Source organism: Littorina saxatilis, linkage group LG7 (genome assembly GCF_037325665.1).
Source record: "Littorina saxatilis isolate snail1 linkage group LG7, US_GU_Lsax_2.0, whole genome shotgun sequence".
Classification (NCBI taxonomy): Eukaryota; Metazoa; Mollusca; class Gastropoda; order Littorinimorpha; family Littorinidae; genus Littorina; species Littorina saxatilis.
In genome coordinates, this window is record NC_090251.1 from 32370180 (window position 1) to 32397861 (window position 27682).

Consider the following 27682-nt stretch of genomic DNA (forward strand, 5'->3'; position numbering starts at 1 on the left):
ACACGGGTCCTCCTCTGAACTCCCTCGCTGGGTCGTCTACTGCTGTTTCGACAGTAGTCTCGGACTCATGGGGGGGGAGATCGGAGGAGATGACGGGGTCTATGAATTCCCTCCCCGCTGGGGTTGGGATGCGAATTGACCCCGTTCAGGGCGGTCCTGTGGGGGCAGGGGTTTCAGGCTTCGTGCCTACGACCACTGCTACTACGGTTCCCTCTGACGTCCGTGTGACTGGTGGCTGTCCCTCTATGAAACGCTCCGGCCGACTAGTTACTGGACGTGGAGGTGTTCGACAGAACGTGGTACTTCTGTCGAATGGTCAGGGCGACGGGAACATTGTTTCTGTTGCTCAGACCGACACCTCCGACCGGACCGTCTTGACCCCACGCCATTCCTTAGCGTCTGGTGTTCGGGTGAGGATGGTCCGGACCAAGGGTCCGGAACGGTCCAGGCTTACGGGTCGGGATCGAACCGGACCCACGGGTCCCGACTGGACTTGACCTCCGGGTTTGGTCCGGACGGGACCCATGGTACGGGACCGTACCGGACCTTAGGGTCCGGTGCGGGACAGTACCTCTGGCCCTTGCCGGACCCCCGGACCTACGGGTCCGGATGGTACGGTACGGGACCAGTGGTCCGGTCGGGACCGGACCACCCGACCACCTCTGTTGGTCCGGGTGGTCTGGCACCGAACCGGAACACACCGGACCACCGGACCTACGGGTCCGGATGGTACGGTACGGGACCAGTGGTCCGGTCGGGACCGGACCACCCGACCACCTCTGTTGGTCCGGGTGGTCTGGCACCGAACCGGAACACACCGGACCACCGGACCTACGGGTCCGGGTGGTACGGTGTTTCCACGTCCGGACCGAACCACCCGAACACTTTTGTGGGTACGGATGGTTCTGTGCCGAACGGGACCTCCGGATGGTACGGGACCGGACCGGACCACCGGACCGGACCGGATCACCGGAACACCGGACCACCCGACCGGACCGGATCGGCACCCCCGACCGGACCGGACCATTTCTTTTCTGATCAGACCCGATGGGTCCCTGTTCAGTCTATAAATGGCGGGGGTTCGTTGGCTGGACTGACCCAACAGTCGCAGGGTTTTTGTTGTTCTCTCCCTTCGGCTGCTGGAGACGTTTCGTCTTTGGGGCAGGGGTCTTCGCGGCCTCTTGCTTCAGTGGGCGTTTCGTCACAGCCTACTTCATCACTTTCGGCTCCTCCCCCTCAAGCTTCCTACACTCCTGCTGTTGAGGAGTTGTCGGGAAGTGAAGAGGAGAGTGAGTCAGAGGACGATGGGGAGGAGGATCAGGGTCGCCCTGAGGTTAACACTGATCCTCTACCCTTGCCGGTTTCTGATGGAACTTCCGAAGCTATGCTTCGTACTTTCCAACAGTACATGACAGACATCACGCGGCGTCTTGACGCCACGGATGCCTCTCTTAAGCGTCTGTCGTCTAGTGTTCCCAACCCTTCGGTTGACACACAGGACGTGGAGTCTGAGGACGAGAGGCAGGAGGCTCTCCCTCGCACAGCTAGAAGGACGTTTAAACAGTTTCAGGACGTCCTTCCCTCCGACGCCCTCTCGTCCTTGGAGTCCGCTTCGGCCCGGGCGCGGGAGGCACATGCCGCGTCTGCTGGCGGCTCGTTTTATGAACGATCCGGCCGCCAGCAATTCGCGTTCCACCCTAGTCTTAGTGCCACGGTGGAAGCGGCAGCACATCGCCTGAGGAGTACAGATTCACGTGCGAACGCGACCTATGTTCCTCGGGAGGACGCGGATTCAGTGCCGTGCTTTCCTTCGGGAGGCGCACCTCCACTGTTTCCTCGTGTCCAATCTGTTTCGTCCCTCCCTTTTCCCTTTGACTCTCGAACTCTCCCTTTCCAGACTTCGAGTGTTCAGGGTGGGGCTGACGGTGATGTGTTCGTTGGGGAGGTGCCTTCGGTCAAGAAGGTGGAACTGAGCTCTGCTTCGTTCCACAATCTTGAGGCCACCGTTTCTTCCATTGTCGAGGCCCAATCACAGGCCTTGACATGGATGAGCACGCTGTCCACACTGTTGGACCCTCCCGATCGGGCAGAGTCCGATTCCACTCGGGTCCTTGACACGGTTCGAGTGGATCGGGCTTTGCATGCCGTGCGATCGTGCGTGACGACTGCGGCAGAATTGGCCATTGGAACACGGGTCCACTTGTTGGCCCTGTTCCGTGATCATTTTCTGGCTACTTCTTTAGTGCCTCCGGATATGAGGAAGAGTCTGAGGAACACGTTTCCTCAGCCTTCTTCCCTCTTTCATCCGGGCACTGTCCGTTCTGTGGTGGAGTCCACACGCCAGAGGAACACTGATTCTCTGATGGTTGGCCTCGCTGCTTCGGCGACGTCGGCGGGGAGTAAGAGAAGTGCTACAGTCACCTCCAGCTCCCAGCCTCAGAAGAAGAAGAAGAAGAAGCCAGTTTCACTGCCTCCTTCTTCCTCCTCTCAGGCGCCTGTCGCGTTCCCCCCTGCGGCCCCGGCTTCTCGTGCTCCCAAGCGCAAGAAGAAGGGTGCTCAGACAGGTAAGGGTAAGCAGCACCACCAGGGGGGTGGTCGCAAGCCTGCGCCTGCCCGCCAGCAGAATTTTCAGTGAGTCCCGGCCCTACGTTGACGCCCCCTCAAGTTGCCCCTCTTTCGTCCGTCGGTTCCCTTTTTCGGGCCCGCGACATGTGGGGCAGACTGGTCTCCAACCAGTTTATCTTGAGGGTGGTGGGGTCGGGGTTTTCTCTACCGCTGTCGTCACAACCTCCATTGTCCGCTCTACCTTTGACGTTCCCCCCTCCTCGAGACCCTGCCAGATGGCAGGCTCTTCAAGACGAGGTGAACTCGTTGGTCGAGAAGAAGGCTGTCTACCCCCTTTCTCAGCCTTCTCCGGGGTTCTACTCCCGCCTGTTCACCGTCCCCAAAAAGGACGGCAGGTTCAGGCCGGTGTTGGACCTCTCCACCTTGAACTTGTACCTTCGCAGGTGCAAGTTCAAGATGGAAACCCCTTCGTCGGTCCGGTTGGCCATCCGACCAAACGATTGGGCCACGTCTGTGGACCTCCAGGATGCTTACTTCCACATCCTGGTGGCCCCGGGGTACCGACATCTGCTCCGGTTTGTTTGGGAGGGCACAGTGTTCGAGTTTCGGGCCCTCCCATTCGGCCTGTCCTTGGCCCCGCTGATTTTTACAAAGGTGGTCAAGGAGCTGGCGGCGTTGGTCAGAGCTCAGGGTGTGCGTCTGCGTCAATATTTGGACGATTGGCTCACCCTGGCCCAGTCTCGCGATCAATGCCTCCAACACACCCGGCAGGTCCTGGACCGGACCCATGCCTTGGGGTTCCAGATACAGTGGCACAAGTCGGACCTCGTGCCAGCCCAGCAGTTTTGCTACTTGGGGATGGCGTTCGACACAGTGCTTTACACTGTGTCTCCCTCCCCGGACAGAATCCTCTCCCTGAGGCGAAAGATCCTCTCCATTCAGGCTTGCCGCGCTGTTCCTCACAGACGGCTGGCGGAACTGTTGGGTTCCATGGAGTCTGTCGCTCTGCTGCTGCCCCTTGCAAGGCTACACAAACGTCCCCTGCAACGGGCAGTAGCAGATCGGACTTCCAGGCCTCTCGATTACACCGAGTTGGTCCAGATCGGGCCTTGGTTTCACGAGGCTGTAGTCCAATGGCTGGACCCGATCTGGCTCAACTCTGCGGTGCCTATCCAACCGAGACGGCCGTCTCTCTTCCTGTACACCGACGCTTCTACGCGGGGTTGGGGGGCCCACCTGGACCTGCACGAGGCCCAGGGGGTCTGGACCCAGGAGGAGTCCCTCCTACACATCAACTTTCTAGAGTTGGAGGCGGTTCGTCGGGCTCTGCTGGAGTTTCGCCTCCTGATTCGGGATCAGGATGTGTTGGTCCACGGGGACAACACCACATGCCTAGCTTACCTTCGCCACCAGGGGGGCACCAATTCTCGGTCCCTCTCCCTGTTGGCGGAGGAGATTCTGCTCTGGTGCCAGACCAATCAGGTCCGGATGTCAGTCCAATTCGTTCCGGGGAAACTGAACGCCCTGGCCGACATTCTCAGTCGGGGCGATCAGGTTCTCCCCACAGAATGGACCATCGCTCACAACGTTCTACGGCGTCTGTGGGCAAGGTGGGACCGTCCTCTGATCGATCTGTTCGCAACTCGATTCAGCGCTCGGCTTCCCAGGTACGTCAGCCCCTTTCGAGACACGAATGCGTTCCACGTGGACGCATTCACTCTCTCGTGGAGGCTCCTCGATGCTTACGCCTATCCCCCGACATCTCTGATTCCGAGGGTACTGGCAAAGTATCTGCAGGAACGGCCAAGACTGATTTTGGTCGCGCCTTACTGGCCAACAGCTCCGTGGTTTCCAGATCTTCGCGGTCTCACCCACGTAGACCCTCTACCTCTGAATCTGGACGGGGGAAGTCTGCTCCAGCCTCGATCAGGCCTCCCTCATCCACGTCCAGAGAGTCTGTGCTTGACCGCATGGCTCTTGTGCGCTCCAAACTGCTTGCACTAGGATTGCACAAGAGTTCAGTAGAGTTTTCCTTGAACGCTAAGAGGCGATCAACTAATCAGCTCTACGACTTACGCTGGAGAGCTTGGGCCTCCTTCGCCTTGTCCAAGGGGATAAAGCCGCTTTATCCCTCAACACAGGACTTGGCCAACTTCCTGGTGGAAGTGTATCAAAAGAAGAGTCTTTCTTCTAAGACTCTTCTTGGATACAAATCTGCCATCACTTCCACGATTGCGGCTGCTACTGGTCGCAGACCTGAACACTTGATCAGTTCCTCCCTCATCGCTAATGTCCTTTCGGGTATTAGCAATGCAGCGGTGTCTAAACCTCGGGTTTCATTTCCCAAGTGGGATGTCTTCCTGGTTCTCAAACTCCTGCGTAGCAAGGAGTTTGAACCCCTGGCAGGCATTAGTATCAAGTTCCTGACTTTTAAGACTGTGTTCCTCATCGCTTTAGCCACTTGCCGTAGACTCAGTGGTATTCAAGCTTTGAGTGGCCTGGAATTTGACATTGAGTTCACCACACATCAGGTGACGTTGGCTTTCCTACCAGACTTTCGAGCCAAGAATCAGAATGCCTCGGAGTTGTCCAAACCAGTAGTCATTCAAGCCTTGGCTCCCACTCTTGAACATGATGACCCTGATCGCTTCCTCTGCCCAGTACGTGCCCTTAGAGTGTACCTGGATAGAACACGTAGCTTTCGGTCTTCTAAGCGGTCACTGTTTGTCTCGCTTAATCCGAAGTACCAATCGGATATTTCTAGACAAACTTTAGCTCGTTGGCTGACCTTGCTTATCAAACAGGCTTATGTTCATGCTCAAGTGGATGTGGTCCCTGACATCAGGGCACACGAGATTCGGGCTATCGGCTCCTCGTTGGCGCACGTGCGGGGTGCCTCGCTCCAAAGCATAATGGCGGTCGCGTTCTGGAAGACTCCAGCCACGTTTATTAACCACTATATGCGAGACTTTTCCAGTCTCAGGCTTGACCAGTCGTATGGCATTGCCAAAGCAGTGGTTGCCAGCATGGTCACGTCAGTCTAAGGTATTTTTCTTGGGTATATTTTCTTTTACGGTAGTACTGTTCGAAAATTGCCTGGGTATCTTAATCCTTGGATTTAAGTGATTTTGATTAAGGAGTTTAATACTCTACATATCACCCTCACACCACTCTGGTATTCTGTGCAAGAATAGTACTGTCGAGGTAAGTGTTATATTGACTGTAAGGCTTCTTTTTAAGCCTACTGTCTATATGATACTTACCGAGACAGTACTATTAGAGTTTCCCTCCCGCCTCCCCTCTTGATATGTTATGGGCTTTTTGAGGGTCTGCAGCTCATAAAGAAAGAGGACGCGCCACCTACATCCTGTAAGGGGGAAGCGTTCAGACAGTGCTTGGGATCCACGGTGGCGCATGGTTATGGGAGATAATTGTACCCACGCAGCGTTTTGTCCAATTTTTTCGGCCTATAATAGATAATGTGCAAGAATAGTACTGTCTCGGTAAGTATCATATAGACAGTAGGCTTAAAAAGAAGCCTTACATTTTAATCAAATTGTTGAACCTTTGATTTGTGGTAACTGTTTAAAGAGTATAATGTATATGTTCATGACCTGTACTTAACTTTTTGTGTGGTTTTACACATTTTATTTGCACAGGATACTCTACATGTACATTGATCTGAAAACTAAATTAGACGCAATGCCCTTCGCACATGTAAACGACTGACGGATCTATGATGACATTTTTAAGTACATCTTATGAATATTATCAGCATACATTTTTACTCTTTTTATTTGCACAGGCCACTACATGTACATTGAGGCCTCGTCGCCTCGTGTGAAAGGAGACAATGCTTTGCTGCTGACACCCCAACATGCGGCCAGTACCAGCGATGTCTGTGTCTCGTTCTTCTACCACATGTATGGCAGGACGATGGGCTCCCTTAACGTCAAGGTAAGGCTGTCCTCTGTAGTCATTCACACAGTAGATAGCCAACGTTCATATTATGATATAAATGTTGATTACAGTAGAACCCCCATTTTAAGATCTCCAAAAATCTGAGAAAATCAGGTCTTAAAAATGAGGGAGTCTTAAAACGGGGTTGATTTTACCGAGGTTATGAACAGAAAATCTGAGAAAACAAGCTCTTAAAAAGGAGGGAGTCTGAAATTGGGGGGGTCTTAAAAGGGGGTTCCACTGTATATTAGAAAATGAATTTTCATTCAAGATGATCAAGTTGTCAATGACTATGTCTAATTCCTCTTTTTCCCGTCAGAGCCATTCATGCAGAACACACCTGTACATCCATGTTTGTTTCCCAGATTCTGCATCTAAACGGACACAAAACTGTTCCACCAGTTGGCAAATTTCCAGGAGTTTCAAAGTTTTAAGGATCAGTTTTGAGAACGCTAGATTGCACAAAATTGCATGAGTTTGCATAATTTAAAAACAAATCGGGTTCATGCTTTAGTTTTTTCCACCTGCTTTTCTTGTTCACAGTTGAAAACCGGCAACACCCTTGGCAACCCAGAGTGGTCATTGTCGGGTAACCAGGGCAACCGGTGGCAGAAGGTACAAGTCAACCTGGCGTCCAACAAACTGACCGCACCTTTCCAGGTAAGGCGTGTGTGTATGTGTGTGTGCACGTATATTAATTATTTACACACATCCTGGCCTCTGTTTGGTTGATGAATATTTAGTTGTGTGTTTTATGTTTATTTGGTACCATTATTCTTATTACTTGTCTGTTTTCAGGTTGTGTTTGAAGGCGTTGTGGGCGGTGCCTATGGTGACATCGCCATTGATGACGTGAACGTTACAACGGGCAGCTGTGCTTCATGTAAGAAGATTTGCTCTGTGAAATGAATATAAATGTGTACATATGTATGTGATGTCAATGCGTGGCTGCCCCATTGTGTATCCCACGTTTGAAAATATGATACTGTGTGTATTTTTGTGTGTAGTCAAAGTCCGCCTTGGAAAGATTTTCAATGTCAAAAAATAATAAGAAACAAAAAATCATGCGAGCACTGTATTCTGAAATCAAGGCAACTGATCTGCATTCAAACAGTTATGATTGAACAGACACACACACATGCACACATACACACATGTATGCACACACACACACGCACTCACGCACGCACGTACGCACACACACACACGGACGCACGCATGCATGCATGCATGCACACACACACACACACACACACACACACACACATATACTTATAAGAAACACCACATATACCCAACTATGCAATACCCAAACACTCTACCACCTACCCACACACAAAACCTTTAACAATGATATGAACAGCAAGAATGACACAAACTCTTCCTGTGATTTCAGCCAATGGAGGGTGCAACTTTGAGGCGGGTCTGTGCACGTGGCAAAATGTGCATGATGATGATTTTGACTGGATGCTGCAGAAGGGAAGGACATCCTCTTCCAACACTGGACCCAGCTACGATCACACCATGGGCGCTCAGGCAAGAGTGCCAGGTCAGTTACTGTCTACTGAGGATGAAAGCCGCTTGATCATTTCAATGCTTGTGATTCTCTCAGGCCAGAGTGCCAGGTCAGTTACTGTCTACTGAGGATGAAAGCCGCTTGATCATTTCAATGCTTGTGATTCTCAGGCCAGAGTGCCAGGTCAGTTACTATCTACTGAGGATGAAAGCCGCTTGATCATTTCAATGCTTGTGATTCTCTCAGGTGCCAGAAGATTTGTTCTGCATAACGCTCACTTCCTCTTGTTGCATATACCGTACTTTCCGGGTGACAAGGCGCTTCGTTATCTAAGACGCACCCCCTTCTTTTTAAAAAAAATTGTAATCCAGTCACCCATTGGACGCAGGGGGCCGATAGGGCGCACCAAAATGACCCAGTTTTTGCCATGAGAGGTGGTTCCCCTGTCATATCTGAGAGAGGAAACACTTCCTGCATCGGGGTCAGTGACCGACTTTAACTGAGTGAAAATATGTGTGCTCTGTGTGTGCGGCCAGATCAAAGGCATTGTGGCCTTGTTAAAAGACACGACCTTCTTCCCAGGGGTCAATGACCCAGTTTTTGCCATGAGAGGTGGTTCCCCTGTCATATCTGAGAGAGGAAACACTTCCTGCATCGGGGTCAGTGACCAGTCAGTGACAGAGTTTAACAGAGTGGAAATCTGTGTGTGCGGCCAGATCAAAGGCAGCAGTACCTAGTAGCTGAAACATGCATTATCACAAGTTGTTTGACTGGTACTCAAGCGGTCTCTTTGATTTTTTTCGTATTTCATACACGGATTAGGCGCTTCGTTATACAAGACGCAGGGGTCGAACTCGAGGAAAAAAGTCGCGCCTTATGACCCGGAAAGTACGGTAATAAAAAAACAAGAATTGTATGGTATTGGAACGATTAATTTATGACAAAACAAACAGTACACTGTGAATGTAACTTTTTGTTTTGTTTTGTCATGAATTAAACTTTCCAATAGCATACCATTCTTGCTTTCATTTCAGGTACCTACACTTTTTGGAAGCAAATTTGTTTAACAAGGTGTGTTAACATGATAAACACCCATTACAGGTACCTACCTTTTTTGGAAGCAAATTTGTTTAACAAGATGTGTTAAACCTGATAAACACCCATTACAGGTACATGTACCTACCTTTTTTGGGAAGCAAATTTGTTTAACAAGGTGTGTTAACATGATAAACACCCATTACAGGTACCTACCTTTTTTGGAAGCAGATTTGTTTAACAAGGTGTGTTAAACCTGATAAACACCCATTACAGGTACTTACCTGTTTGTGGAAGCATCCGCTCCAAGACATCCAGGGGATCGCACTCGTTTGATCAGTCAGACGTTCACACCCACCCAGTCTCGCTGTTTGACGTTCTGGTACCACATGAACGGAGCCAACATTGGAACTCTCAACGTTCTGGTGTCGGTCGGCACCGGTAACTACACTGCCTGGACGCTGAGCGGTGACCATGGCGACAAGTGGAACTTTGGTCAAGCACCTGTGACCGCCAACCTGGATTACCATGTGAGTTGTTTGTGTGTGGTTTGTGTTAGTGTGTATGGTTTGTGTCCGTGTGTGAGTGGTTTGTGTCTGTTTTTGTGCATGTGGATGCTGGGGTCTTTTCTTCCTTTCTTTCTGCAGGAATTTCTATGTCTTTTAAGAAAAATGTGGTTTGTGTCTGTGTGTGAGTGGTTTGTGTCTGTGTGTGAGTGGTTTGTGTGTGTGTGAGTGGTTTGTGTATGTGTGTGAGTGGTTTGTGTCTGTGTGTGAGTGGTTTGTGTCTGTGTGTGAGTGGTTTGTGTCTGTGTGTGAGTGGTTTGTGTCTGTGTGTGAGTGGTTTGTGTCTGTGTGTGAGTGGTTTGTGTCTGTGTGTGAGTGGTTTGTGTCTGTGTGTGAGTGGTTTGTGTGTGTGTGTGAGTGGTTTGTGTCTGTGTGTGAGTGGTTTGTGTCTGTGTGTGAGTGGTTTGTGTATGTGTGTGAGTGGTTTGTGTCTGTGTGTGAGTGGTTTGTGTATGTGTGTGAGTGGTTTGTGTCTGTGTGTGAGTGGTTTGTGTCTGTGTGTGAGTGGTTTGTGTCTGTGTGTGAGTGGTTTGTGTCTGTGTGTGAGTGGTTTGTGTCTGTGTGTGAGTGGTTTGTGTATGTGTGTGAGTGGTTTGTGTATGTGTGTGAGTGGTTTGTGTCTGTGTGTGAGTGGTTTGTGTCTGTGTGTGAGTGGTTTGTGTATGTGTGTGAGTGGTTTGTGTCTGTGTGTGAGTGGTTTGTGTCTGTGTGTGAGTGGTTTGTGTCTGTGTGTGAGTGGTTTGTGTCTGTGTGTGAGTGGTTTGTGTCTGTGTGTGAGTGGTTTGTGTCTGTGTGCGCATGCTGCTGTCTTTTCTTCCTTTCTTTCTGTAGGAATTTCTATGTTTGTTACAACAACATTATTGGATTTGAGGTGGGGTTTTTTGCAAGAGTTTAGAAAGTCCTGAAACAATAAGGGGTTATAACTTTCTTTATTGCTCCATTTTTTTCTTTCTTTCTTTTCTTGCACCTCTGTTTGTATGTTTGCCTGCTCGTATCTTCTTAGCACATCAAAACTGTGTTTATTTCAGCTGGGGTACATGTGTCTGTTGTGGCTTTGTGCAGGTGATTTTTGAGGGTGTGAGAGGCAATGGACCTTTTGGTGACATTGCCATTGACGATGTCGCTTTCACCAGTTCCAAGTGTGTTGGTGAGTGTTACATTCAGGAGAGCAGTTTGTAGCGTGTGTTTTGTTGAACTTTGGGCGGTTGAGGTCTATACAGGATAAAAATCTTAGATGTGTGTATGACTTGCACATCTCTGTGCGTGTGTGTGTGGGTGTGTGTGTGTGTGTTTGTGGGCGCATGTGTGTGTGTGTGTGTGTGTGTGTGTGTGTGTGTGTGTGTGTGTGTGTGTGTGTGTGTGTGTGTGTGTGTGTGTGTGTGTGTAAATCCATATGTGTTGTGTGTGAGTGCTGTAGGCAAAATATTCATAATGAAAACTGGCTTCTTTTCAGCTCAGGGAGGAGCAAACGTAACGGGCACAGCTCCAACTTTCACCACCCCTCCCACCACCACCGCACGTGAGTCAGGTTTGCCTTTTAGCTGTAGTTTAGCATTTCATTTACAAATTCAATGCTGTTCCTTGACTCAGAGGAAAATAGGTAGGTTGGACCTGGATTGAACATATTTTTAGATCTAAATATACGGGCTGCACATTTTTGTTTACTGAAAACATCTTTCTCACTGAAAACATCTTTTACATGTCAAAACTATCAGATGGTTGACCAGTAACGAGTTTGAACAATGCGTCAGACCAAAAGAGTATGCTTTAGTGAAGCTTGAGAACTGCTAACACAACAAGTTAAATTACATATCTTATCCCAATTCACATATAGCAATTTACTTCAGTTTAGTGCTAGAACGCTGAAACTACGCTCCACCCTGGTAGGGGGGAAGTAACCCTAAAAATAGAACGGCCTTGACCAGTCACATGACTATATCTGACCAATGGTTACCTTTTACATGCATTGCGCATGCGTACTCTCGCCGCCATGTTCTTCATTCTACTCTATTTCTGGTTATTAATTACGAAGTGTTGTGTCACATTATTACATTTCTTTTGTTGTTGTTTTTATTGTAATTTTTTTTCTTTCAAATTCATGTAACCGTAGGTTTAAAAAAAAAAAATTGCCTTGCCTTGCCTTTAAAGTCACAATTTCTGTTCTCTTTCACAGCACAAGGGACCTTCAACTGCAACTTTGACACCGATTTCTGCGCTTGGACCCAGGATAAGACGGACAAATTTGATTGGACGAGAGGTAGAGGGTCGACACAGACTACCGGCACCGGTCCAACCGCTGACCACACATCAGGAAGTGAGTGATTGTTACAAACAAAATCGAAAATGTGGATTTTTGTTTGTTGTGTGTGATGTGTTTGTCCACTGTAGAGGCCGATAGGTCAAAGTTCTTGTTGTGTCCAGAATTAAACGTTCTAATAATTTAACCTTTATTGTTTTTACATTTAGTCAAGTTTTGACTAAATGTTTTAACATAGAGGGGGAATCGAGACGAGGGTCGTGGTGTATGTGTGTGTGTGTATGTGTGTGTGTCTGTGCGTGTGTGTGTGTGTAGAACGATTCAGACTAAACTACTGGACCGATATTTATGAAATTTGACATGAGAGTTCCTGGGAATGACATCCCCGGACCTTTTTTTCATTTTTTCGATAAATACCTTTGATGACGTCATATCCGGCTTTTTGTAAAAGTTGAGGCGGCACTGTCACACCCTCATTTTTCAATCAAATTGATTGAAATTTTGGCAAAGCAATCTTCGACAAAGGCCGGACTTTGGTATTGCATTTCAGCTTGGTGGCTTAAAAACTAATGAAAGAGTTTGGTCATTAAAAATCGGAAACTTGTAATTAAAATTATTTTTTTATTAAACGATCCAAAAACAATTTCATCTTATTCTTCGTCATTTTCTGATTCCAAAAACATATAAATATGTTATATTTGGATTACAAACAAGCTCTGAAAATTAAAAATATGAAAATTATGATTAAAATTAATTTTCCGAAATCGATTTAAAAACAATTTCATCTTATTCCTTGTCGGTTCCTGATTCCAAAAACATATAGATATGATATGTTTGGGTTAAAAACAAACTCAGTAAGCTAAAAAGAATAGACATAGAGAAAAGCATGTTATCCTGCTCAGCGCGACCACTACCGCACTATTCTGCATGGCTTGTCGATTTCACTGCCTTTGCCACGAGCGGTGGACTGACGAAACTACGAGTATGTGGTCTTGGTGAAAAATGCAGTGCGTTCAGTTTCATTCTGTGAGTTGGACAGTTTGACTAAATGTTGTTATTTCGCCTTACGCGACTTGTTTGGTTTGTGATTTCCACAATATCTATTTATTTGTTTTTCAGTAGCTTTTCAATTGATATATATTTGTTTTGGAACTGTAATCCTCATGAATTACAGGTTAGCAATCTTCATTGTGGGTGTATGGGTTTGGACTTTCAGACTGTCTCTTTTTGTCACAGCAATCCATGCACTGTTATTCCTTATTGTTTCAAGAACTTTGATACACATATTTTGAATGTTGTCAGTATTATTATTCACTTTTACAGTATTATTAAATTATTGTTAAGTCTTAAATTAGGGGTCCCTTCGTGTACACTACATTGGGGTGTGCACGTTAAAGATCCCACGATTGACAAAAGGGTCTTTCCTGGCAAAATTGTATAGGCATAGATAAAAATGTCCACCAAAATACCCGTGTGACTTGGAATAATAGGCCGTGAAAAGTAGGATATGCGCCGAAATGGCTGCGATCTGCTGGCCGATGTGAATGCGTGATGTATTGTGTAAAAAAATTCCATCTCACACGGCATAAATAAATCCCTGCGCCTTGAATATGTGCGCGATATAAATTGCATAAAATAAAAAAATAGAAAATAAAAAATAAAAAATAAATCCCTACGCTTAGAACTGTACCCACGGAATACGCGCGATATAAGCCTCATATTGATTGATTGATTGATTGAATTAGGGAGTGTCTTAAATGGAGGGTTGCACCGTACATTGCATGACATCAAACCACTGTACTGTCTTCCCACAGACGGCTACTACGCGTACATCGAGACCTCGGCCCCTCGCAGGTCGGGTGACATAGCCAGACTGGTCAGCCCTCAGGTGGGCGGGTCAGCCATGTGTTTGACCTTCTGGTACCTGATGTACGGCGACCACGTGGCCAACCTCAACGTCTACACGCGCACGGGACCCACCCTGGGCAAGCCCATTTTCACTCGCTCCAAGACGCAGGGTCGCTCCTGGGTACAGGCCAACGTGGACGTCAGCAGTACGGCCAACTTCCAGGTGAGAACGATCTTACCTTAAGACAATACAGTGGAACCCCCCTCTTAAGACCTCCCAAAATCTGATAAATTCAGGTCTTAATTCATTGTCTCCCAGGTACGGATATATCTCATATGGCTCTATCTGACCAGGTACGAATATATCCGCTCAGAATGTTAGCTTCAGTCGCTTTCTGTAACGTCGATCTGATGCCTGCATTCCAGCGTGTTGATACACAGTTTCTACACAGTTTCTACAATTCAGCGTGACCTGCTGCAGCACAGCTGGTCTCGGCTAAAAAAAACTTGGTCAACATAGGTGGGGTAGAAAGTGTTAAAAAGGGGGGAGTCTTAAAATGGGGGTAAATCTACAGAGGTTATGAACAGAGAATCTAAGAATACAGGGTCTTAAAAGGGATCGAGGAAGTCTTAAAATGGGGATAAATTTACAGAGGTTATGAACAGAGAATCTAAGAATACAGGGTCTTAAAAGGGAGGGAGTCTTAAATTGGGGGGTCCTAAAAGGGGGGTTCCATTTTACTTAAAAGTCTTTTTGTTTACCTGAAGGCAATACTGTCAAAGTGAAACCTCCCTTTTCAAGACCTCAAAAAAACTGAGAGAATGAAGATCAATTGACAGAGGCTTATGAATAGAAAATCTGAAAAAAGTATGGTCTTAAAAGAGAGGAAATTGTCTGGTCTTAAAAGGGAGGTTCCCCTTTTGTGATTATTTTGTCGTTGGAAGACATTCTCTTGAGAGTCTTCATGTACATGGACATTTTTTGTAAAATGCTATTTCGTTTGTCTTTTTTTTGTGTGTGGGATTGTATTTGCGTGTCGGCATGTGTGCGTGTTAGGCGCGTTTGATCGATCTGCGCGATCGCGCTGCGCGTTTGGTGGATCGATCAAACGCACACACATCGATCGATGTGTGCGCGTTTGATCAATACAAAGAATACAAGAATCGTTAAAACGCGCAGCTCTTATATACTTGCGCATTTGGACGATCCGTCTCACAAATCACCATACTACGCACACACACGTCTGCTGGCAATGACCGGAAGTTATGACCGGAAGTAGGCCTAGCTATAAGTGTCTAAACAACAATCTGTAAGACATTTTAAAAAAGAAGAAAAATGGGATTATATTGTACCAAAGTGACACTTAGACTACCTCAAAGACATCACATCACAGGTATATATGCGTCGAGGTTGCACCTGATCATCCATTTCACATGTATTAGCTCATCGAGTGTTTAATAATGTCCTTTAATAGCAAATGATTTAAAAGTTCAGCTGTTTTCATGAGATGTCAGAGGGATGGACAGAGATGAGGAAGGAGGGATTGGGGGGAGAGACCGAGAGACTAAGAGAGAGACTGAGAGAGAGAGAGAAAGTATGTGTGAGAGAGAGAGAGAGAGAGAGAGAGAGAGCAGAGAGGAGAGAGACAGAGAAGAGACAGAGAAGAGAGAGACTGAGACTAAGAGAGAGAGAGAGAGAGAGAACTTTGAACTTTTGAACTTTGAACTTTATTACAGGAAAGATAGCATTAGGTCCGTAGGACCTTTCTTACAGAGAGAGAGAGAGAGAGAGAGAGAGAGAGAGAGAGAGAGAGAGAGAGAGAGAGAGAGAGAGAGAGAGAGAGAGAGAGAGAGAGAGAGAGAGAGAGAGAGAGAGAGAGAGAGAGAGATCCTGAGAGACTGAGCGACTAAGAGAGAGAGAGAGAGAGAGAGAAAGAGAGAGAGAGGGAGAGAGAGAGAGACTAAGAGAGAGAGAGACAGAGAGAGAGAAGAGAGAGCGATAGAGAGAGAGAAGAGAGAGAGAGACTAAGAGAGAGACAGAGAGAGAGAGAGAGAGAGAGAGAGAGAGAGAGAGACTAAGAGAGAGAGAGAAAGAAACATTGAAACATAGAACTTTATTACAGGAAAGATAGCATTAGGTCCGTAGGACCTTTCTTACAGCTAGTCCTGATCTAAGCAAAATGGTTATAATCGAACTAGGAATACATAGGAACAAACTTTTTATGATGAAACGCAGACACACGCAATAATAGTAATATAAGAATAAGATCATAAGAGAGAGAGAGAGAGAGAGAGAGAGAGAGAGAGAGAGAGAGAGAGAGAGAGAGAGAGAGAGAGAGAGAGAGAGAGAGAGAGAGAGCGGAGAGAGAGCGAGACTGTTTGAAAGATTGAGAGGCCTGACAACAAACAAATCAAAAACGTTGTTGGGGTATATTTCGGAACATTCCTGTATTTGAAACTTTTCACTTCCGGCGTGCGATGTGTGTGGTAGGGACTTACTTTGTGACAGATCGTCCAAATGCGCAAGTATAAGAGCTGCGCGTTTTAACGATTCTTGTATTCTTTGTAGCCTATTCTTTGCATCGATCAAATGCGCACACATCGATCGATGTGTGCGCGTTTGATTGATCCACCAAACGCGCAGCGCGATCGCGCGATCGCTCAAACGCGCCTAACATGCGCATGTGTAATGCGTACTGGGAAAACTTACAATTTCCCATGTTGAATTTTGACCAGCTCTGTTAATTCAGACTCGGTCATAATTTGGTCGTTTTCGGTGAATATACTTCTGTCATTAAAATCTTCTATTAGCTTTTTTGAGAATCTTTATTTAGGACAGTTACCAACATTATTTCATGAAAGCACCATATTTTTTTTATTTTTGTTATACATCGTTTACACTTTCAGACTATTCGGTAAATCTAGATATCACCGTCAAATCATTGATTTGCAGGTGGTGATTGAAGCAACAGTTGGCACCAATTACCGCGGAGACATTGCCATTGACGATGTGTCTCTCACCAATGGAGGCTGTTCAGCAGGTAACAGTGACTTGAAAAGTTCTCTGGGGCGAACAGAAAAATGACTGTGGTGTTTGTGATGACAAGACACCCTTTGCAACAGTTTAAAGTGTTCCCTTTTGTTCTTTTTCTGACAGCAGTACTGTGAAATCTCCCTTGTAAGGCTCTCCCAATTTAAGAATGCCCCTGGTGGTTATTTTTTAAAGGCCTCTGTGAATGGTTTTGATTCCTGCTTAAGATTTTTTTTAAATACAGTAAAACCTGCGAGCAAAGGACACCCTTGGGGAACCTTGCCACTGTCCTTTGTACAAAGGTGTCCTTTCTTTTGAATATGAATGCGCAGACATTTTTTGGGAAGAAAAAACCCAGCCAAATAGTTTTATTCTAAACTGTGCATTACATGTAGTCATACAGAAAGTGACAAAGAAAACAAGTTCAACATGCAACATGTACATGTACAAAACCAGAATCAGTCTGGCTTGGTTCAGACGCACATCTTCGAGAATGCTACTCAAGTTCATGACAGCTGTCAGCATTTCAGGGTGAACGGAGAACGAGCGAGAGAGAGAGAGAGAGAGAGAGAGAGAGAGAGAGAGAGAGAGAGAGAGAGAGAGAGAGAGAGAGAGAGAGACTGAGCGAGAGAGAGAGAGAGAGACAGAGGGAGAGAGAGAGAGAGAGAAAGAACGGAGAACGAGCGATAGCGAGAACGAACGAGAGAGAGAGAGAGAGAGAGAGAGAGAGAGAGAGAGAACGACTAAGCGAGAGAGAGAGAGAGAGAGAGAGAGAGAGAGAGAACGACTGAGCGAGAGAGAGAGAAAGAGGTGCAATCGGTTTCTTATCTGAAGCCATTCACGGGAATATTCTTTGATCGAGCTCTCGAAAACCACTCGAAGAGTTCGCCGTTCAATTTCTTTATCACATCGACTCTTTCTTCTAAAGTCAGAAATTTCCGTTTTGACATGATGAGACCGCGATCGACGAAGGATGAGACGAAGATGCATCACAGTACAGAAAGTAGAAACCCTAACTTGTTTTTGTTTGTGAGTTGAGTTCAATTCACGGCATCGACCAATGAGCGTGCACCATACAAAAAATCAATCTTTCAAGTGCTGTCGTTGGCTTACAAAATAAGCTTCTCGCGCGTTCACATCGCCAGCGAGATTGTATTTGCAGAACCAAGATGGCGGACCGTTGTTGACAGGTAACGAACCAAATCGGGACCAAAAAAGAGTGTCCGCGTCCGCGCCTTTGAGGTGTCCGCTCTTTTAAGGTGTTTTTGAGTGTAAAATACATCCGTCCTCACTTGAAGTGTCCGTTATGCAAAGGTGTCCGCCGAATTAAGGGTCCGCTGGATGCAGGTTTTACTGTACAATGAAGCTGGCACCACTTGCAAAATGTCGGTTTTAGAAAGTGGTGATGTTTTGCACTTGGCATAGTCCCAAATTAACCCCATGGAAGTGACGTCACATACTGAAAGAAGAGCGACCGTTTTTGGTTTTTGATTCACTCAGTGGGGCCATGAACCTCACATGGGGCTAAAGTGGGTTACTGCCGTTTATTTTCCAAAGTTAGATTGACTCGCTGTGCCAATGATTCACTTTTGATATGGAATTGTGCACATGCCGATGATATATGTTGTTTAACGCCCTCACGGTTAAACCATAAGGGGCATGTTCCCGGGTGTTACCTTGACTTAAGATGATTTAGAGAAAACAAACAATGATACAAAAAATAAAAGGGGCCGCCGCGATGTAAGTTTTGCTGTCGTGCTTGAGCTCCCAGCTACCAAGGCACCAGAGCTGGAGGTTGGTGTCAAGTAGTATTGGAGTTGGTTTATAGACCCGGCTGGGTCATTGTGTGTCAGCGCTATAGTTGGTAAGGCTGTTGCTCAAGGGGTTGTTGGGTCTTTAGGGCACTGGGCCATGGTTGGTCTGGGGTAGGGTTATAAGGGAGGGGGGTGGGGGAAGACACTTTTCACCTGTCTTATGCCGTTTCTCTTCAGGACTACCCCACCCAGGCAGAGCCGCGCTAGGTATACCCAAATTACCGCCTTGGTTGGACGTCCGTAGTCAGGGCTGCCATTGTGGGTCTCTTGTCACCTGCATCAAGTAGTAGAATTGTTGCACCATGCATATTTGTCATTTATTTAGGAGCAAGCAACCCACTGTCCTGTGACTTTGAGGACCATCAGTTCTGCAGCTACACACAGGACAAGACGGACAAGTTTGATTGGACGCTGAAGGCAGGCAGGACAGCGACCGTTGGATCAGGACCGGGCAATGATCACACGTACGGCAGCAGTCGGGGTAAGACGTCAATCTGTGTCTAACGTACTTTGTTCATTCGGTATAATCGGGCGGGGATGTAGCTCAGTCGGTAGCGCGCTGGATTTGTATCCAGTTGGCCGCTGTCAGCGTGAGTTCGTCCCCACGTTCGGCGAGAGATTCATTTCTCAGAGTCAACTTTGTGTGCAGACTCTCCTCGGTGTCCGAACACCCCCCGTGTGTACACGCAAGCACAAGACCAAGTGCGCACGAAAAAGATCCTGTAATCCATGTCAGAGTTCGGTGGGTTATAGAAACACGAAAATACCCAGCATGCTTCCTCTGAAAACGGCGTATGGCTGCCTAAATGGCGGGGTAAAAAACGGTCATACACGTACAATTCCACTCGTGCAAAAAACACGAGTGTACGTGGGAGTTTCAGCCCACGAACGCAGAAGAAGAAGAAGAACAGAAAGTTTGAGAAAACAGGGCCTTGAAAGGGAGGGAATCTTATATTGGGGGTCTCTAAAGGGGGGATGCTACTGTAGAATTGGAGATCTGCCAGTTCCAGCACTTATATTGTACATGTACTTTGAATTTTTCTTTCCACACCAGTGACAAATATACGCTAAAATGTTACACATTTTTGCACAGGTCACTACATTTACATTGAGACTTCAGCGCCTCGTGTGAATGGGGACATTGCTCGTCTCATCTCTGGATCCTACTCGACAACAAACAACCAGTGCCTGGAATTCTGGTACCACATGTACGGCGCAGGAACGGGGTCTCTGAACGTCTACCTGCAGTCAGGCGGAAACCGAGGCACGGCAGTCTTCAGAAAGCAAGGTAGGGATGTGCAGTGACATATTTTCATTCTCTTTGGTGGAGTTATTCTGTTAGTCTTTCGCAGACTGTCTCAGGTTTTTTCTCTCAGAGATTGTATTTAAGATTTTCCACATTTGTCCTCTCACAGGTAACCAAGGCAACAAGTGGTCGCGGGGACTGGTGGGTATCCAAGGCAACAGTGGCAACATCCAGGTTGTCTTTGAGGGCATTCGTGGCGCCAGCGTGTACGGTGACATCGCCATTGACGACATCGCACTTCGTTCTGGGCTGTGCGGAAAGACTCCTGGTGAGCTGAAAGCTTGTTTTGTTCAAAGATACGTTCCTTCCCGTGTAAACTGCATTGGAAACCCCTCTTTAAGACCCCTCATTTAAGACCCCTTTCCAATCGAAGACCCTGTTTTCTCAGATTTTCATAACCTCTGTAAATTTACCCCCGTTTTACAACTCTCCCTCCTTTTTAAAACCTTCATTTCTAAACTCTCTGGCAATGTTTGTCTGTGGTGCTCACTTTCTTCCCAAGAATGTTCTGTTGTGTTTTGAATTCAACCTCCATTATTGAACCTTTCCTGACGGGCGCAGTGGCGTGGTGGTAAGATGTCGGACTCCTAATCGGGAGGTCGTGAGTTTGAATCCCGGTCACTGCCGCCTGGTGGGTTAAGAGTGGAGATTTTTCCGATCTCCCAGGTCAACTTATGTCCAGACCTGCTAATGACTTAACCTCCTTCGTGTGTACACGCAAGCACAAGACCAAGTGCTCACAGAAAAGATCCTGTAATCCATGTCAGAGTTCGGTGGGTTATAGAAACACAAAAATACCCAGCATGCCTCCCCCGAAATCGGCATATGCTGCCTGAATGGCGGGGTAAAAACGGTCATACATGTAAAAGTCCATTCGTGCTAAAAACATGAGTGAACGTGGGAGTCTAAGCCCATGAACAAAGAAGAAGAACCTTTCCTGTTTTGAGGTCTTTATTTTGGAACGTTTTCAGTTGTTAAAGCCTGTCATTAACTGGGCGAAGTTGACTATGCAAAGTATGCTTCGTGAAGCTGGCCGCACGAAGCTTTATCACTGACTCACTCAACTCGATGCCCGTCACTCCTGTCAGGGTATGGGCCGCCAACAACAGCTCTCCAGAGTCCTCTGTCCTGGGCCATCTTTTCTATCTGACTCCAGGTGTAGCCCATCTTTCTGGTGTCGGCCTCCAGGTCGCGTGGCCAGGTGTTTCTTGGACGGCCTCTCTTTCGCTTGCCCTGGGGATTCCACCTCAGCGCTCGTCTGGTGATGTTGGTTGATGGTTTGCGGAGGGTGTGTCCAATCCATCCCCATCTCCTTTTCCTGATTAGTTCTTCTGCAGGAAGTTGGCAGGTCCTTTCCCAAAGGTCGGCATTGCTGATGGTTTCGGGCCAGCGGATCTTGAGGACCCTCCTAAGCACTGAGTTTCCAGTAAAAAGACTTCAAGAAGTCTTCGGGAAGTCGACTCAGGTTCAATTCAGGACCACCTTTAGGAAATCTTTTGTGATTTACTTTTCTGCTTATCACCAGGTGACTGCACGTTTGACGTTGACACCTGCGCTTGGAGCAACAGTGCCGCCGATGACTTTGACTGGTTGGCAGGCAGCGGCAAAACCACTACATCCAGTACCGGCCCTGCCAGTGACCACACCTTCAACAACGCAACTGGTGAGTACAGAAAGGGAATGAGGAGACAATTGTGTGATACATAAGGCCAACAAAAAAATAGTCTGTTTACGGTATCCCGACCGACCCTATTTTTTCGCGCGACCCTAGACTTTTTTTTGGCATTTGGGGGGGAAAAAAACATTAAAAAAAAAAGTCTGTTTTTTGGCAAAATAACTTAAAAATATGGTTTTTTGGAGAAAAAAAGAATAAAAAAATCCCGACCTACCGACCCTATTTTTTTTGCCTATGTTACCGTAAACAGATTTTTTTTTGTTGGGCCTAATGTAATGATTGAGCATTGGATTTCCCTTCTTTGAGCCATGTGACGTCAGAGTCCGACAGAAACTCAAATTTAGGCGTTCGCCAAGACTACAGAAGAGTGCATTTTTGTGTGCGTTCAATTGTTAAAAATAAAAGGAATTCTAACTAAAATCAATCGATACATAAATGTTGTTTGTATTGTATTGTTGGCCAAAATATGACATTTTACACAGATCGAGACAGTCATTGTTCACCTCGACCACCAGCGCGGTCTCGTAGGAACATTTGGCTGTCTCGATCGGTGTAAAGCGTCAAATTTTGGTCAACAATGCTTCCGTCGAACGCTGAAGAAGAAGAAGGTTAACAATGCAAATAACATAGTATGAGCCTCCTCTTCTTCTTCTCGCAGCTTTCAGGCACTTTGTTCTACTTTGTGTCTCATGTGGCCAAGACATCAGCTGATCCTCCGATGCTCTTAAGGCGCAAAGCACAACCAATGATTAGTGTACAGCAGGCTCTTAGCTACATGTCTTTCAACCAACTGTAACCGAGTGCCGAAACACCACAATCACCTTTGGAGGCGAAGTCCAATCAAACAGGATTGAGAATTTTAGAGCTTATTTCTAAGCCCTATACAAACTGTTATGCATTCGCAAAGGAATCCATGAACATACAGAGAGACAAAAGCCGCCAGACCCCATCACAAACAGAACTCTACAATCCACAGGTGTTGCCTACTTCAAAGGCGAACAACTCTACAGAGTCTGCTGTGAAGGGCGACGGTAGTCTCCCTATCACACAACTAACAATTCAAATTTTAATACACCCTTTTGGAGTCTCAGGCGAGAGCAAATCTCGCGTCGCGAGAAAATCCGCGCATTGCATGCTGGGATTGCAAATTGTACCAAACACGAGGTCTTCAGAAGAGGTACATTGCCGATTGCGTTCAAGTTTTCCCTCGTAAGCTCTTATCTCTTTGATATTTCTGTGGTTTTTGTCCCACGATAGTTTCATGATTTAAGCGGAATGGATCTCGAGTGTGTTTGGTACAACGGAGCGCCCCCTGCTGCCAAAAATGTGACTAGCCGCGCATGCGCACTTGAAACTCCGAAGGGGTGTATTGGGATGCACCCATGATTAACAATTACTTTCAGGTAATTTTGCCAGGTTCAGATACCCAGAGATGCGCGTCTCATTACAGCTGACAATTAGTCAATTTATTCATTTTACTTTTAATTCGTACCCCTCTCTTGCTCACCCAGGACGCTACATGTTCATCGAGACATCAACTCCCAGGGTGCCCGGCCACCACGCCATTCTGCAGAGCGGCCTGTTCCAGGGAGGTAACAACTACAACTGCATGAAGTTCTGGTACCACATGTACGGCGCCACCATTGGAACTCTCAACGTTTGGGTGGAGCCTCAGGCGAATGTCAGTGCAAGTGTACTGTGGTCGTTGTCAGGGCAACAGGGGAACGCCTGGAGGAATGCTGTGGTGCCCATCCCGTCACAGAGTAACAGCTACATGGTCAGTTTTCATTTTGTCGTAATATGCCCATCCTGTCGCAGAGTACCATTTACATGGTCAGTTTTCTTTTTGTCGTAATGTGCCCATCCTGTCCCAGAGTACCATTTACGTGGTCAGTTTTCTTTTTGTCGTAATGTGCCCATCCTGTCCCAGAGTACCATTTACATGGTCAGTTTTCTTTTTGTCGTAATGTGCCCATCCTGTCCCAGAGTACCATTTACATGGTCAGTTTTCTTTTTGTCGTAATGTGCCCATCCTGTCCCAGAGTACCATTTACGTGGTCAGTTTTCTTTTTGTCATACAGTGGAACCTGCCCTGCTACCCACCTCTTGATAACCACCAACTGCCCATTACAACCACCCCAATGAAACCCCAACAAGGTTCTTTCCGATATAATTCACCTTTTCATAACAACAACCCCACTTTTGTTTTGCTGTAAAAAAAAGAAAGCAAGCAGGCAAGGAACCAACTTGATTAAACCGTTCTCATTTTTCTTTTTATTTTGTTGTTTTGTTTGCCTTTGGGTGGTGTGTTTTAGAGCATACGCTGTGACTGATAATCTCTGTTGTTTGTCATGAAGTGTGCCGTGCCTGGCTTTGGTTGTTGTGCATATTCATAAGGCAAAAAAAGAAAAAAAGTCTGTGTACGGTAACATAGGCCCCCAAAAAATAGGGTCGGTAAGTAGGTCAGGATTTTTATTTTTTTTTATTTATTTTATTTTTTCCCCAAAAAACATATTTTTCAGGTATTTTGCCAAAAAACAGACTTTTTTTTTCTTCCCCCAAATGCCAATAAAAAGTCTAGGGTCGCGCAAAAAAATAGGGTCGGTCGGTTTACCGTAAACAGACTTTTTTTGTTGTTGTGCCAAATGAACAGTGCATCAGTCAAGAAGAACAGATAAACATCTATTAAATCCAGAACAAAGTCAACTGCCGTACTCGCTGTCACGAGACCCCCTGCCATTGGATTCACAACCAGTGAATCCCCTTAGACAAATTGCGTCTCTTGCATCTTTTGCATTCTCATTACACTTATGACTTAATTTATGTGTGTGCTCGCATCTGAAAAAGTGAGGTAATAAGTTGCATTCAAAATCACATTTTTGTCTCCCTGCCACCATTGGATTCACAACTAGTGACTCCCCTTAGACAAATTGCGTCCCTTGCATCTTTTGCATTCTCGTTACACTTATTACATTTTTGTTTGCGTGTGCTCTCAGCTGAAAAAGTGAGGTAATAAGTGACATTGAAAATCACATTTTTGCCTCTTCAGATCCTGTTGGAGGCCATTCGCGGAAGGTCCTACACAGGTGACATCGCCATTGACGATGTGTCCTTCAGCAACGCTAACCCTTGCTCTCTGACCCCGTCGGCTGCCATGGTTACCACCCCAGCCCCTCCCTCTACCACTACTGTTCCTCCTGCCGCCATCCCCGGTAAGTTGTTTCACTTGGTCCTTTGATAGAAATATGAGTCTTAAATAGGAGGGAATCTTAAAATGGGGGTAATTTTACAGACGGGAACAAAAAGTCTGAGAAAACAAGGTCTTGAAAAGGAGGGAGTCTTAAATTGGGGGGTCTGAGGGACACCATCTGGCCAGAGGAGACAGCGCTACAAAAGAAGCTATATGGCCCCAGAGAGGACTTGGAGAGGACAGCACGTTTCGCCCTGCAGTCCGGACTGACGATCTAACAGCGAACGACAAGAAGAAGAAATTGGGGGGTCTTAAAAGGGGGGTTCCACTGTACATTGAATTACAAATACTTAACCATGTCTCACTAGTGGCTGCTCCGCCTGGCGTCTGGCATTATGGGGTTAGTGCTAGGACTGGTTGGTCCGGTGTCAGAATAATGTGACTGCGTGAGACATGAAGCCTGTGCTGCGACTTCTGTCTTGTGTGTGGTGCACGTTATATGTCAAAGCAGCACGGCCCTGATATGGCCCTTCGTGGTCGGCTGGGCGTTAAGCAAACAAACAAACAAATGTCTCACTAGTGGTACACTGTTCAGCAGGATTTGTTCAATAGCCTGTTAATATATACCCTGTTTTGAGAGAATTTTAAGACTTCAACTTAATGTGCACACTCAGAGACGGTATCCTCATTCTGCCAGAAGTGCAGGGGGGATCACCCCCAAACACGGACAGACATACGACTCTTGTTGCTGCCAGCTTTCCTCTTAGAGGAAGCGATCTAAATTTCCTAGAAATAGGATAATAAAGTAATGAAAACAAAAGTAAGATTTATGAAAAATTAATAAAGGGGTATGAAACAATAGCTTTCAACTGGTGAGGAACTTAATCATTTGAGGCAGAGCGCTATTTTGAGATCTGAGAAACAAAGGGACATAATCGCTATTTATCCCTTTCAGCTGGCTTCAACTGCAACTTTGAAACCAACTACTGCAGTTGGACCCAGGACAAGACAGACAACTCCAACTGGCGCCGCATCAGAGGGAGTACAACGTCCAGGGGAACCGGTCCCACTAATGACCACACAAACCATAGTGAGTTTGATTTGCTAGCATTTTGATGTACGTTTTATCCTCTTTGGATTATGTTAATGCATCTGCTGGACGTTCATTCATGAAAATGTCTGGATCTGGATCTGGATGCCCACTGGGTGTAGTTTGTGGGCATTTCTTCACAGAAGCCGAATTCGGGGGTCTATTACGTGACAGGTGGTGTACGCATCGCCATTTATGTAATGACTCGGAGACATTATCCATCTTTGTTGTTGTGTTGCCTTAGGCAGTAAAACAGCCCTTAGAGCGGTTGACTTAAAATAAAATTGGAAGTCGTCAGTAAACTCGGCCATACTACTGAACTGAACTGCATCCAGCAGTAGAGGGCATAGGGAAAGCTATCAGTTAAATTTCAGAAGATACTTTTTTTACAGTGCAACAAAAACAAAAATGAAGTGAGCTGGTTGCCAGCAGGGACAAGAGGACAGGTGCTCTTCATTCAACAGCACAGGCTAAAACTTCATAGAGTTTGGGGATCTGGTAGCTCCTTGGGTAGAGCACTGGACTTGTGATCCTAGGGTCACAAGTTCCAATTCAGGCCAGTTCGGACACGGGTCAACTTTATGTGATGACCCGGAATCGTTATCCATGTCCAAGGGGGGAAGCAACCTGAATTTCTCAGTATTGGATGATAAACTGTAAAATGAAATGTGTTCGTCTTTGGATGATTCTGGGGGCCGGAGTAGAGGGGGGCCCGGGTAGCTCAGGTGGTAGAGCAGTGGACTTGTGATCCTAGGGTCACGGGTTCAATTTCAGGCCGGGACGGTATCCATGTTCAACCCCCATGTCACTTTTGTGGCATGTAAAAGACCTCGGTCATTCTGCCACAAGTGCAGGTGGCTGATTACACCTAACCACACACACCTTGGTAGCGAAACTCTGTTGCTGCTAGGGCTCGCTTTCCACTGGGAGGAAGCGACCCAAATTTCCCAGCGATGAGACAAGAAAGCAATGAAAATTAAAAAAAATTACAAATGGAAAACTATTGTTTTCATAACCAGATCACTACTACATCTACATGGAGGTTTCCAGCAGACTGGGCCACGTCTTGCGTCTCAGGGCGTAAAGTGTGAAAGGAAATGCGTTAGTCTTTGGGTGATTCCACCATTCTGTTTTGCCCTCCCAGATCACTACTACATCTACATGGAGGCTTCCAGCGGCCAAAGAGGATCCAGTACGCGTCTGATCAGCCCCACCTTCAACGCTGCCGCCATCCAGTGCTTCAGTTTCTGGTACCACATGTACGGCACCCACATCAACGCCCTCAACGTCATTCTGTCTGGCGCCGGGAACAACACCATGCTGATCTGGTCGCGGAACCACACGCAGGGTAATGCGTGGCATCAGGCTCAGATCAGGCTGGGAGGCGGTGACTATGCTGGCTACACCAATGTGAGTTTTGTTTTTGTTTGTGTGTGTGTGCGTCTGTGTGTGTTTGTGTATGTCTGTGTGTGTCTGTCTCTCTGTGTCTTGTCTGTCTCTCTGTGTCGGTCTATCTGTCTGTGTGTGTGTAGGGATCATGGGAAGGAATACAAAGATGTGTGTGTGTCTTGTGGCATCAGGCTATGATTAGACTCTAGACTCTATGTGAGTTTTGTTTGTGTTTGTGTGACTGTGTGTGCGAATGTCTGTCTGCCTCTGCGTCTGTCTGTGTCTCTCTGTCTTTCTGTCTGTGTATGGATCAGAGGAGGAATACAAACTAACAAGGGTGTGTGTGTGTCTTTATTTACTTGTGGCATCATGCTCTGATTAGACTCTAGCTGGAAACTACACCGGCTACTGCTATATGAGTTTGTTTTTATGCTTTTTGT

At 46.7% G+C, this 27682-nt stretch overlaps 1 protein-coding gene across 1 annotated transcript in view; it reads left to right on the forward strand.

The window, feature by feature from the left end:
- LOC138971979 (MAM and LDL-receptor class A domain-containing protein 2-like) overlaps positions 1 to 27682 on the forward strand; it is a 299457-nt gene that overhangs the window by 64460 nt on the left and 207315 nt on the right. Inside the window, exons 47-64 of the mRNA XM_070344823.1 lie at positions 6371 to 6522; positions 7069 to 7185; positions 7324 to 7408; positions 7922 to 8074; positions 9353 to 9606; positions 10705 to 10789; positions 11096 to 11161; positions 11816 to 11956; positions 13714 to 13970; positions 16701 to 16788; positions 18918 to 19073; positions 19686 to 19880; positions 20008 to 20166; positions 21424 to 21561; positions 23085 to 23350; positions 24623 to 24785; positions 25719 to 25853; positions 26998 to 27263. Of these exons, the coding sequence (XP_070200924.1) occupies positions 6371 to 6522; positions 7069 to 7185; positions 7324 to 7408; positions 7922 to 8074; positions 9353 to 9606; positions 10705 to 10789; positions 11096 to 11161; positions 11816 to 11956; positions 13714 to 13970; positions 16701 to 16788; positions 18918 to 19073; positions 19686 to 19880; positions 20008 to 20166; positions 21424 to 21561; positions 23085 to 23350; positions 24623 to 24785; positions 25719 to 25853; positions 26998 to 27263 (2876 nt within the window). The remainder of the gene's footprint in view (positions 1 to 6370; positions 6523 to 7068; positions 7186 to 7323; positions 7409 to 7921; positions 8075 to 9352; positions 9607 to 10704; positions 10790 to 11095; positions 11162 to 11815; positions 11957 to 13713; positions 13971 to 16700; positions 16789 to 18917; positions 19074 to 19685; positions 19881 to 20007; positions 20167 to 21423; positions 21562 to 23084; positions 23351 to 24622; positions 24786 to 25718; positions 25854 to 26997; positions 27264 to 27682) is intronic.